This window comes from Equus quagga, chromosome 2 (assembly GCF_021613505.1).
Source record: "Equus quagga isolate Etosha38 chromosome 2, UCLA_HA_Equagga_1.0, whole genome shotgun sequence".
Classification (NCBI taxonomy): Eukaryota; Metazoa; Chordata; class Mammalia; order Perissodactyla; family Equidae; genus Equus; species Equus quagga.
The window spans coordinates 51,853,038-51,866,281 of NC_060268.1; the positions used below are offsets into that span (position 1 = coordinate 51,853,038).

General features: G+C 36.3%; 1 protein-coding gene across 7 annotated transcripts in view; it reads left to right on the forward strand.

Moving 5' to 3' along the window:
* The window catches only part of TCF12 (transcription factor 12), a 346,407-nt gene that overhangs the window by 229,171 nt on the left and 103,992 nt on the right, over nucleotides 1-13,244 (forward strand). For all 7 annotated transcript variants that reach the window (XM_046652341.1, XM_046652337.1, XM_046652343.1 and 4 more), the window contains one exon: nucleotides 13,140-13,204. In XM_046652341.1, the coding sequence (XP_046508297.1) occupies nucleotides 13,140-13,204 (65 nt within the window). The remainder of the gene's footprint in view (nucleotides 1-13,139; nucleotides 13,205-13,244) is intronic.

Here is a 13,244-nt window from a genome sequence, read left to right on the forward strand (position 1 = left end):
TATTATGGTTAAGTCTAGCTGAGCAGGATGTATTTAAATTAGGATACTCCAAAATGTAAATATATTAATAAATTTGGATTCTGTTGTGTTATGTTATCATCTACCATATGCACTCCTTTTTTTTTGTCAGTTTTTTTGTCAGAAATTCTGATTATTTGTAGGAGTCAAGTTTTGCTGTGTTCTAGCTTCCTGATCTATGAAAATGGGTTTGCTAGAGAAAGACTAGGGAAGTGCTTTTTTTCCCCTTTATTTTGAGGGAAGGGACTGATGGAATGATTTTCAAGAGGTATAAAAAGCTTAAGAAGTTTCATAGTAGTCCTAACTAAACCATTAGTTTTCAGACATTGGACAATAGGTGGTGCATGAGAGAAGGGAAATAAACAAGATGAGTCCCACAATTCTCCAACTTACTGCCTAGAAGAAGATTCCAGGCCACAGTAATGAGAAGAGGAAATGAGACAGAGTCCAGCAGTCTTATTGAGTTGAGGAGACAAAAAACAGAATTCAGAGAAGCCAAGGTAGGTCAAATTGCAGGGCAAAAAGGAGGGAGCACAGAAAAAGAGCTTGAGATCTACAGAGGGGTTTCCTCAAGTCTTTGGCTGAATGCTGATCTTTGCATGAATGAGAAGAAACTTAACTTGAGACTGGGAAAGAATCACTTGAAAGGAATAGGCTAAACAGTTCCTGAAATTCATCCAAAGCTGGAAATAGTTCTTCCAGCCAACTAAAGTATACAAAACTGGGAATGGTTCTTCTTCCAGCTAACTGAAGCAGAAAGATCTCATAATAAATGGCATCATATGGAGTCCTCAGAAGACTATTGTGTTGGTGAGGCTAAATTAGCACTGGGCTAAAGGCTGTTCTAGGCCTGCCTTAAAGGCAAGCCTAGAAAATGATCAGACTGATTCCAAGAAACTTTAACTGCTTGCCAGAAAAAGTCCAACATTCTTTAAAGGAATACAACCAAATCTAGCACCCAAAAATGTGAGCTTCGTAATGTCTGGCATAGAGTCAAAAATTACTAAACATGAAAAGAAACTGGAAACTATACTTTGTAAGCAGGAGTAAAATCCATTAGTAGAAACAATAGAGCAGAAAATTAAAGAGATGATGGAATTAGCAAACAAGGGTATTAAAATGGCTGTTATAAATATGCTCCATAGATCAAAAGTGTAAAGGAAAACACAAATACTATGAGAGAAGAAATGAAAGAAAAACCAAGTAGGATTTCTACAGATGAAAAATATAATATCTGAAATGGAAAAAAAAACTGGATGGGATTAATAGTAGATTAATATACTGCAGTAGAAAAGATCATTGAATTTCAGACAAGGAAACAAACTATCCAAAATGAAGATCAGAGGACTTTTAGCTTTAACTTAGGGTGTAGAGAGCTTCAAAGAATGCCATTCCCATTCTTAATGATAAGAAAAAATGAAGGAGCCGGCCTGGTGGTGCAGTGGTTAAGTGCACACGTTCCGCTTCGGTGGCCTGGGGTTTGCCAGTTAAGATCCTGGGTGCAGATGTGGCACCGCTTGGCACGCCATGCTGTGGTAGGCGTCCCGCATATAAAGTAGAGGAAGATGGGCATGGATGTTATCTCGGGGCCAGTCTTCCTCATCAAAAAGAGGAGGATTGGCAGCAGTTAGCTCACGACTAATCTTCCTCAAAAAAATAAAAAAGCCTGATAAACTACAAAATAGTTTTTTGAACCCATCAGAGAGCTAAGATAGCAAGGCAATCATGTGACCTGAATTCCAAGAAGAAATGGGACACATGAACTGTCTTACTTGTGGCAAAATATGGGAGTATAAGGTGTCGTACCAGTCACAACACAGGCAGGCAAGAGGAAGCAACTAAAATTTTAAAGTTCAACAGAACATCATTTGTGGGCTAGCAACATATCCGTTTGAAATTGCTGGGGGCATCTAACAATAGAACAGATCAAAAGGGGATTTCACACTCACTCTCAAGCTTTTTCCCCCAGACCTCCACTCACAAAAGAAGATTAGGGATAGAGCAAGAGACTGAAGAGAATTCCTGTTGATAGTGCAGGCATGCAAGAGCTGATCAGCTGTCATTGTGGGAAAGGCAGAAAAGCCTGCCAACTTCTCTGGACCCTAGGGTACTGCTAGACTTAAGCTGCTTTAGGTGGGGCAGCAGATCCTCTTGCCCAAAGGACTCAAGGTAGGACACATTGTGATTGGGGGTGGACAGGAAACTTGTCTTACACCTAAGATCCTATGCTGATACCAAGTACAGATCTCCTTCCTGTCAGGGAGACGTGAAAACTCCAAACCAGGGTCAACTTTAGATATAAAGCAGAGTTTTCTCTTACAGAGGAGGAATGAAAGACAGGAAAACAACAGCAGTCTATTACTGGGGGAGGGACAGAAGAATGGAGAGAGACCCACTCTGGGGCACAGATTTATAGGATCAGTTGAAAGCAAAAAACTAATGCTGAGAAAAGTCCTACTGCACCCAGCCATGTGCTAAGCACTAGGCAAAAGCAGCCAGTCACTCTAGGGAGTTGAAGCCTCTGGCCAACTGGTAAGGTAAGGTAACCACAGCAACAGCAATCACTCCTGATTAGATTCACTCATTTTCCCACACTAAAGGCCTTAAACAGGAAGAGGCATGCTCATTTCCAGGCCTAAATACTGTTTACCTCAGTCTTTACTGTACAAAACATCCTGCATTCAATCAAAATTATGAGACATGCATATAAGCAAGAAAAAAAATTGTCAAGAGACAAAATAGTCAACCAAACAAGACTCAAAGGTGACTCAAATGCTGGAACTATCAGACAAGGATTGTAAGGTAACTCTAGTTAGCATACTAAAGGATCTAGTGGAAAAGGTGGACAACCACTATGGACAACAGTATGGAAATTCCTCAAAAAACTAAAAATAGAACTACCATATGACCCAGCTATCCCACTACTGGATGTCTACCCAACTTGAAATCAACAATCCAAAGTAACATATGTACTGCTATGTTCACTGCAGCACTATTCACAATAGCCAAGACATGGATTGAGTCATATGGTATTTCTATTTTAAATTTTTTGAGAAATCTCCATACTGTTTTCCATAGTGGCTGCACCAGTTTGCATTCCCACCAGCAGTGTATGAGGGTTCCCTTTTCTCCACACCCTCTCCAACCTTTATTATTTTTAGTCTTCATGATTATAGCCATTTTAACAGGCATAAGGTGGTATCTTAGGGTAGTTTTGATTTGCATTTCCCTGATGATTAGTGGTGTTGAACATCTTTTCGTGTGTTTATCGGCCCCTGTATATCTTCTTTGGAAAAATGTCTATTCATATCCTCTGCCCATTTTTGTTCAGGCTGTTTGTTTTTTTGTTGTTCAGTTTTGTGAGTTCCTTATGTATTATGGAAGTTAATCCCTTGTTGGATATATGATTTGCAAATATTTTCTCCCAGTTGGTGGGTTGTCTTTTTGTTTTGATCCTAGTTTCTTTTGCTTTGCAGAAGCTCTTTAGTCTGATGAGGTCCCACTTGTTTATTTTTTCTTTTGTTTCCCTTGTCTGAGAAGACATGGTATTCAAAAAGATTCTTTTAAGTTCGATGTCAGAGAATGTACTACCTATATTGTCTTCCAGGAGTTTTATGGTTTCAAGACATGTTCAAGTCTTTGATCCATTTTGAGTTTTATTTTTGTGTATGGTGTGAGATAATGGTGTGCTTTTTTTCTTTTGCATGTGGCTGTCCAGTTTTCCCAACACCGTTTATTGAAGAGACTATCTTTTCTCCATTGAATGTTCTTAGCTCCTTTGTTGAAGATTAGCTGTCCATAGATGTGCAGTTTTATTTCTGGGCTTCAGTTCTGTTCCATTGATCTGTGTGCCTGGTTTTGTACCAGTACCATGCTCTTTTGATTACTAGGCTTTGTAGTACATTTTAAATTAGGGATTGTTCTTTTTTCTCAGTATTGCTTTAGCAATCAGGGTGTTTGGTTGCCCCATGTGGATTTCAGGATACTTTGTTCTATTTCTGTGAAGAATGTCCTTGGGATTCTGATTGGGATTGCATTGAATCTGTAGATTGCTTTGCATAGTATGGACATTTTAATTTTGTTTATTCTTCCAATCCATATGCATGGAATCTCTTTCCATCTCTTTATGTCATCATCTATTTCTTTCAATAATGTCTTATAGTTTTCATTGTATAAGTCCTTCACCTCCTTGATTAAATTTATTCCTAGATATTTTATTCTTTTTGTTACAATTGTAAATGGAATTGTATTCTTGAGTTCTCTTTCTGTAAGTTCATTATTAGAGTATAGAAATGCAACTGATTTTTGTAAGTTGATTTTGTACCTGCAACTTTACTGTAGTTGTTAATTTTTTCCAATAGTTTTCCAAGGGATTCTTTAGGATTTTCTATATATAAGAACATGTTGTCTGCAAACAGCGACAGTTTCACTTCTTCATTCCCTGTTTGGATTCCTTTTATTCCTTTCTCTTGCCTAATTGCTCTGGCCAAAACCTCCAGTACTATATTGAATAAGAGTGGTGATAATAGGCATCCTTGTCTTGTTCCTGTTCTCAGAGGGGTGTTCAGTTTTTCCCCATTGAGTATGATGTTGGCTGTTATACACTTCATTTTTGAGTATTCAGCTTATACACATCATTATTCCAAAATTCCCTACAATTTTTAGCAGCTTATCATCTTCCTTTTACTACCCACAGTGCCCAAATTTGCATTCTGTCAGAAGAGGGTGGCTGATTAATAGCAAAATAAATGAGGATGTCAATTTCATGGGCTATTAAAACAGAAAGAGATCATCCGATCCAAATTTGCCCCACCCTACCCCATTCTCCAGGTGAAGAAACTGAGGCCTGCAGAGGTTTGATGACTTATCCATGTCACACAGCTAGCTCACAGCAGAGACAGGAATAGACCCTCCTGAGTCATTTCTGTGTTTGTTTCACTCCACTGCCCTGTTTCTGACCGCATAGTTGGTGAATGGTAGCAGTTCCATTGACTAGTTTCTTTTTTTCTATTCCACTTCTTGCTGTCAAGGGAAACTAGCTAATTAACAATCATTTATTATCTGCTATTTTAGAACATAGTTCTCTTAAACTCTCTCTCTGCCTCCACGTGGCTGAATGCCATAGACAGAGCCTTGGAGTAGAATCTGTCCCTGGCACGCAAACAAAACAAGTCTAGAATTCCAGACCAGTGTTCCCTGAACAAGTGGCATCTACCTTCTGGTCCCTGAGTGCCATAAAAAACAGACTCAGACACTGACCTTGCCTAGTAAGGTCATGATTTAAATTAAACAACCAAAATACAGAAAGCTGTGAGAAAATCAGGAGAATTAACAGTAATGAGCTTAATGTTCTGTTTATCACTGTATGATGTAAGAAATTACTGAGAGAAGCATTCATACTAGGATTTGATGGAAACAGTCAGTATGTCAGAAGGAGTAGCTTTATATCAGTGTGTGATTACCAAGATAATTTGATAATATGCTCCCCCTTCTTCCCTCAGCCAATTTATTTAGTGATGTGACTTTTACCTGATTTTCTTTTTTTTCTTTATTTTGGGGTAAGGGGAGTAGGCAAGATTAAGATGTTGAAGGATTGGCTCAGTTTATTTAGTCCCTAGAAAGTTGTAAAGCATCAATTGAATTATTTCAAATCCTTTTTTATTTAAGAATGAGGTAAACATTAAGATACAAAATTTACTTGATCATTTTTAAAGAATATGCATTCACCATGTTTTCTCCTGAAATGCAGCAAAAGATGAAGAGGTAATTCCTAGTTTTATAATCTGATGGATTACTATAAAAACAAAATGTCTTTGTTTCTAAGTTCTAAACAACGTGATTTGGGGAAATGTGGAGACATTAAGTGAGAAAACACTTAAATTCTGATCCTAAGGAAAAGCAACAGTACAATATAGATGTAAATATGTTTTCAGGAACAATTTAGAAAATGCAATTATTAAGTATAATGTCTCAAAGAAGCAGAATTTAGATTTTGAGCTAGCTACAATGCATACTTTGTTATGTATTCTACTGTGGCACATTTTGATAAATGGCAAAAATTGATCCAAGTGTATTTGTCTTACTCTGCTCTGTTCATTCATTCCTAATTTCCAACTACCTGTCTACCTCACCCTCTCATATTGAATCCTGCACTGTAATGTTCTCTCTGGGCATTCTAATGGCCAAAAGGCAAACTGTTTTATATAAACCTTCTCATCCTTGTCTATTTGTTTATATTTAATATGTGATCTGATTTTATGGGGCAGAGTAGAAAGCAGGGAAGAGTAGCTAGATTGGTGAATGTTTGCATCCTGGACTACTTCATCTCGGGTTTTAGTCTCAAGGAGTCATTTCTAAAGCCTATTCAAATGCCTGGGTCTGACTGTGCTCTTGTCAAGGATAATGAGATACTTTATCAGTGCCTTAGCAATTCTACAGGAATTATTGATTGGGAAGGTGCTTACAGTTCTGATGCCTGTCACAGGAAGTTGGTGCAGAGTTAAGATGGAATAAGTGATAAGATAACGGCTGGGTTAGAAAAGTGATTACAACTGGGAACTTGCTACTCACTGACCTCTATAGGGATCCTCTGGTTTATCACTAATCTCACTCACACTTGGCATTTTCCTATGCTGCTGCCTCATCATTCATAGCTGTGTGAGTAACTTGGCAAGGAGTGAACAAGAGGAGGGCACAGAGGTCCAGCAGCTGTGCTTGTTGGCACTAGATATTTAAATATCTTCAATGTAGCCAGCAGTGTGCTTGGCACAAATGTTAGCCAATAATACTTAAACAAATTGTTTTGAAGAAAATAGGCATGCATTTATGTTAAAACCCTCTCTCTCTTTTCTTTCCTTTTAAAAAAAAATGTTAGTTTGAGATCCTTTTTAGATTTTTTTCTGTAAGTTTGAGCAGATCGCTACCAAAATGAATTCTATAATTCTAATAGTTAGCATTCCCTAGGTTCTTTCAGACAGAATTTCCAAGTACTTTATAAGCATTAATTAAACGGTGCAGGCCTGTGTGAGGTACATGTTATTAAGTTGACTTTCCTAAATGAGTGAGTGGGGCCATTGATGTTAAGTGACTGGTAACTTGCCCAGTTCAGTCAGTGAGAGAGAAACAAGAGCCAAGAGATGAATCCAGTAATCAGAATTCCTAGGTCTCTACTCTAATATACCCAACGGCATTACAGATTTCCCCACTTCGTAGGATAGTATTTTATGTTTCTTCAAGTGGTTAGTGTGATTCAAATTGTATGAAACTTTTTGTAGTGTTCACCCACAAAACAAGAGGAAAATCTTCATGGGCAAAGAGGTTAGGTGAATAATGAGTTTTCAGATACCCAGGGGGAAGGAATATAGTCTGCTCATAAAACTGTGGTCAAATTCAGATTGGTGTCCAAATATTTAGATTTGCTTGTTTAAGGATTTCATGTTATTTCTCTGAAAACTAAATATGCAAAAGCTCTCATGATTTATATATTGAAATATTTCATTTTGAAACATAATAATGTTGATCTAGGTAACTTTTGAAACATCTGGGAATTCTTTTTCTAGGTTAAGCCTTTATCTTTTAAGAAAAACCAGTCTAATGCTACTCATTTAAAATATAGCACATGAAGTTTTTTATTTAATAGATGGTGAATTTGAATTTCTGAGTGCACATCAGTATGCCTTAGAAAAATGAATGTTGAAATAATATTGGCTTTCAGATATATAGGGAAACTATTTGTTCCAATTTGTGCTGTTACTCATGAAATCCACGATTATTTCTTGCGTAGTATCTATTCATTGAAATTAGTAAACTTTAGTTTGCTAGAAATTCTCAAGTATTCACCAGACTGCAGAACTGAAAACTTGAGCCAGCTATGTCTTTCATAACATCTTCGTCTCTAGCCATATCCTCATAAAAACATTGAAGTCATAGGAAAAGAGCACATGCAGCCAGGAGGGTATTATTGGGCAGGTTTTGCCAGCCAGTAGATTGAGATCTACAGGAAATCTTGAAAATTTACTGTCGTATCTCACAGCTGTTATCAGCTTCCTTCAGTCACTCCTTGGTATTAACAGGATTTTTAGTGGGAAGAAGAATACAACTAGCAGTGGTACCAGCAGTATAAGCGCCTTTCACAGTGCCTTGTACATATTAGCTAATCCTCAAATGCTAGTTTCTGTCCCCATAGCCACAGCAATCTCAAGACTTTGAGAGTGAAGGAAAGAATGTGGAAGAGTCCTAGACTACTGTGCGCTTTAAGGAAGATTCAGCAAAACAGCTGGAGAGTTCTTGAGCCAAAGTTGGTCAACAAAGAAATGCCATATATCCCAGGAAGGGGTGTGCTTTGGTTTCCCTGCCATACTCTGTTGAAGCATGTTGGAAGCAAGTGGGCCTCAGTGCAAAAGCAAATGTGGACTTCAGAGCACAGCAAGCTGGATCCCTCAGTTAATTACAATCCCTGAAGTAGGAGTTCTGCAAGGTGCATTCTTATGGCTGCCACAGCAATTTTTTTAAAAAATTGTTTTAAACATATACATACAAGCAAATCCCTGCATTGTCCACACAAAACAATCTCTCAGGATTCCTCTTATCTTGTCCAACTTGTTCATTTTTACAGATTAGGAAACAGGCCCAGAAAGACAAGATCAGAATAAATATTTTTCTAACAGGCCCTTGAAGCAAGAGTAAAATCATCATGTGCCCTTGGTGAGAACTGAAAAGAAGAGCAATTATTTGTGAGTGAAACTAACGTAATCGTAATTGACCATGTTCTAGTTATATCCAGAGCCAACCTTTGGAGTAGATGGGTTCTGCTGCCAGTCATTTTTTAGATGATTTGTCATCAGCCCCTCTTTTGAGCAGGAATAGGTTTCATGTCCAGTGCCAAATCACTTGATTGGTAGAGGCTGCTGGGAGGGCTAAATAGAGAAAAATTCTTATGCTATATTTGGGCTCCACCAAATGTCTATGTATATAATCAGAATATGGGAATTGTGTCCTAAACCTCCCACAGGAAAACAGTGCAGTACAATATGCTGTTAAGAATTTGATGTCAGGTAGCCCTGCATTCTACTTCTTTTGGCTACTTATATGAGGATTTAATGGTATCTACCTGAGTGGGTTAGAAAAATTAAAGCCACCATTAGCTTTCATCTGGATTATTTCAGTAGTCTTCTAATTGGTCTACCTGCTTCCACACTTGTTCCCCTAGTTTATTCTTCACACAGCAGCCATGATGATACTCTGAAGATGTAGACCATCTTTTCAATAAACAGTACTGAAGTCAATAGAATGTCCTATGGAAAGAACACATACCTTGACACCCTACCAACATGCCAAAAAAACAAATTCAGATTTAAATGTGAAAGGTAAACAGTAAAGTTTTTAGAAGAAAACATAGAAAAATAGATGTGTAACCTTGGAATAGGCAGAGATTTCTTAAACAGTACACCAAACAGTACACCAAACATGCTAACTATAAAGGAGAAAACGGACAAATTGGCCTATGTTAAAATGAAAATTTTCTGTTTATCACAAGACACCATTAAGAGAATGAAAAGGCAACCTACATAAAATATTTACATACATACAGTAAAAGGTCTTGTAACAAAAATATGTAAAGAATGCCTTCAACTCAACAAGTAAATAGCAGACAATCCAATAGGAAAAAAGTGAGCAAAGAACTTGAATGGCCATTTCACTATAAAATACTCAAATGTCCAATAAACATGAACTCATTGTGATTCACCTGTAGTAACTGGGGTGCTAAAAATGTCTATTAAGTCTTCCATTGCATTAATAAATTCACAGCAAAGGAGCTAATTGTTCCACAAATCTCTTTACTAATAAGAATAGCTGGAATATTATATAATTTTCTGCAAAGTTTCTATTTTACTGTTGGAAATTCTATTTTCTGAGAGTTCTTCCTTTTAACAAACTAAAGTGATGCATCTCTTTACTCTTGTCCTTTGTTCCTAGGTCTCTTCACTGGGACCAGACAGTATGGTCTGCTCCTCCTTGGCATGATAGCTTTGCAAGTGTTAAAAAGCACAGAAACCACACTTCTCCCAGAGCCTTTCTTCTCCAGGCTAACATCTCAGTTCTTTTAGCTCAGCCGGTTTCCAGATCCCTCATCATCCCTCCCCTTTGGCTTGTTAGCATTATTCTTAAAATGTGGGTGATACAAAATGGAAAGCAATCGTCAGTGGACCTTTTGTGGTGAGACTCTTTATGTTCAAAGTAGTACTACAGTGGGTGGGAGTAGGACTAGGTAGACTCTAAGGTCCCACTGAAAACTGTTCCTGTGATCCTGGGAAAGGTCGTTTGGTCTCATTTGGTAATTCTTATTACTCAGAAATTCTGTGGGGTCCTTTAATTCACCTGCCCTTCAAAGAGTTACCAAAATTGGACTTTAGTTTTACCCTACTTAAAATCTGAACCCTTACAACCAGTCTTTTCCAAATTGGGTGTAGCACATTCCACCTACTTAAATGACCTGCCAAGAGGATTCCTGTCATTTCAGCTCTTTCTTTCCCTCCCCCAGGGGCAGGCATGCCCTCAGTTCTTAAGATGGAATAAGTGTTAGCAATTTCTAGTCATAGTCTTCCTACCCCTCTTTTCTGGGGCAAGTACGCAACATAAACTCAGATAGGCTAAGGTAACGTGATTAATCAAAGATAAAATTTAAAGTAATTTTTTTAGGAAATGAAATCCTACATTTATGTTTAGAAAAATCACTTGTGTAAGGACAGGATAGGGTGACTTGGTTTAACAAGTGGCTCAAGTTAAAAAGAAGAAAGAAAAAAAGATCTAATTTGTACACACAAGGTAGTATAACTGTTTAAAAAGCCAAGTTTTTATTTGTCAGACACCTGAGATAAAATAGAGACTTATATGATTCATTTTAATTCATGAAAATAGTTCTTGTGAAAAATAATTTTGAAAGAATTAAAGATGAACATCTTATAAATCTCAGACTGAATAAGCATTATTATATTTAAAGAGTACCCAAACTTCTAAGTCCCTAGGAAATAATTAGTTCCTAATAAATGAAAGGTTAAATAAAAATGTATTTATATTTCAAAATCTCATTTGAATAGGTTTAGTATGATTTTAAAAACAAGTTATCAACATTCTATTTCACAAGAAACTTATGAATGTACTTTTTAATGTTTTTAGCTTTTAGCTTATGTTAAATTAGTTTTCATTCTCTCTGATTTGAATATCTTTTGTGAAAGGAAGAAGTTTAGAAATTTTAATAGGCACAGAAAAGTAAGCTTCTAAACTTCCCATTTTCTTAAACAGTCTATCTAATGGGTAGCGTCCACACAGATAATTATGTTAAGATTGTATTTGAAAGCTGTACTTTATTAAAAACAGAGCTAATAGTGATCTCTTACTTTGTTCCCTTTTCATCTCAACAATTAAAAATATAACAGACCTTAAGTTGTTACTTAGCTTCAAGTCTTTCCTGGTTGTTTGAAATAATGTTCTAGGAAGAGGAATTTGCAAGGTAGAAGGGGCTTAGTGAGAATTTCAACCAATAAGTTGATACTAATGGTAAATGACAAGGCATTGGTATAAGTCTTTTTTGTTAACTTTATGGTATTTGTTTAAAATGTTAATATAGTCTCCCAGTTCTGTCCTGCCAAGTATATGAGACATGATTTCTTTTTAAAGGCAACATTTTCTTAAAATTAAAGACATACTGAGAATGTTTTTAATATCTCATAAACTTGTTTAATTTATTTTATTAATAAAGTCATACCTCCAAATCATAGCTGTTCTTTATTTTTTCCCAGTAATCTTTCTGCCAGTCATTCTGAGTTGACATTTCCCTTCAGTCCCTGCCATCTTCTTGGTCAAGCAACATTTCTGATCCATTTTGATGAGGCATGGGGAGGAGTGTGTGTCAGAATTGCAAATGTCCAATTCTTTAATGGTTTTGTGAGGTCAGATTCCAAGAACAGAAGAGTAGAATCCAAAACCTCAAGATGTCACCTTGATTCTTAACAAGCAGTCTTACTTATAAAGGATATATCTTTAAAGAGTTATGAGTTTTTTCATTTTTATTTCATATGTATATTTTGCAAATTAAAATTCTTTCTGTAGAACTTACTACTTTATGGTAAGAATGTGTGGCAGATAGACCACAGTAATTAACCTGTTGTCATAAATCTCCTTTTTTTGTGTTGGTATTACTTCACCTAAAGTATGTGCTTCATCATGATAGCTAATAAGTGCTTCTTCAGACATATGTTATAATATCCTGAAGGGCTCAGAAATTATAAAGTTGACAGTGTGCATCCTTTAATTTAGCAGTTCCATTTCTATCCTGCAGAAATTGTTATGTGCATGTTCATGGATATTTGTTTCAGTACTCTTCATGATTAAAAAAAAGTAGAAATAATCTGTTTTTCAGTAGGGGAATGGATCAACTGTGGTTTTATTTGTATAATGGGACATCTTATACCAGTAAAAATGAATGAACTGGGTGTCTATTAACATATCTCAAAAACATAATATTGCATGAAAATGCAGATTTCAAAAGGATAAATACCATGTAATCCAGTCTGTTTAAATGTATTAAACACAAACAGTAATGTGTGTTGTTTGAGTACGTGAATGTATATTGAAAGATTCAACATATACATGAGAGTCATATACACTAATTTTATGATAATAGTTACCTTGGGTCTGGGGTGAAATTTGAGCTATATCTATACTGTTTTTTAATTTCTGAGAAAGACAGAGAGGGAGAAATGTTCAATCTGAAGCAAGTACGGGAAAACATTATTCTGACTAGTGGGTATATGGATCATACTGTTAGCTATACAGATATCCATTCTTTTCCATTCTTTTGAATATTTTTTCACTGTTTCACATTGAAAAGAAAGTATTTAATAAAATACATGCTATTTTATGTAGGAAGTCAGAATTTGACTGTTAAACTGATAGAATGATAGTAAGCTTTTAAAATCTTGGTTATTGGATTTTTATCTTCTTGTAATTTGATCTCTGTAGTTCCAAACCCCAATATAATTACCATAGATGGTCTGGAAGTTAAGTGATTATCTGTCAATAGATAAGGATTTTTATGTAAAGTTATTTTCTTTGTTTTACAGGAAAAACGTCAGAGAGGGGCTCATTTTCCCTGTACAGCAGAGATACAGGATTACCAGGCTGTCAAGTAAGTTTAATAAATAAAAAGCAGTGAGATAATTTTTCTA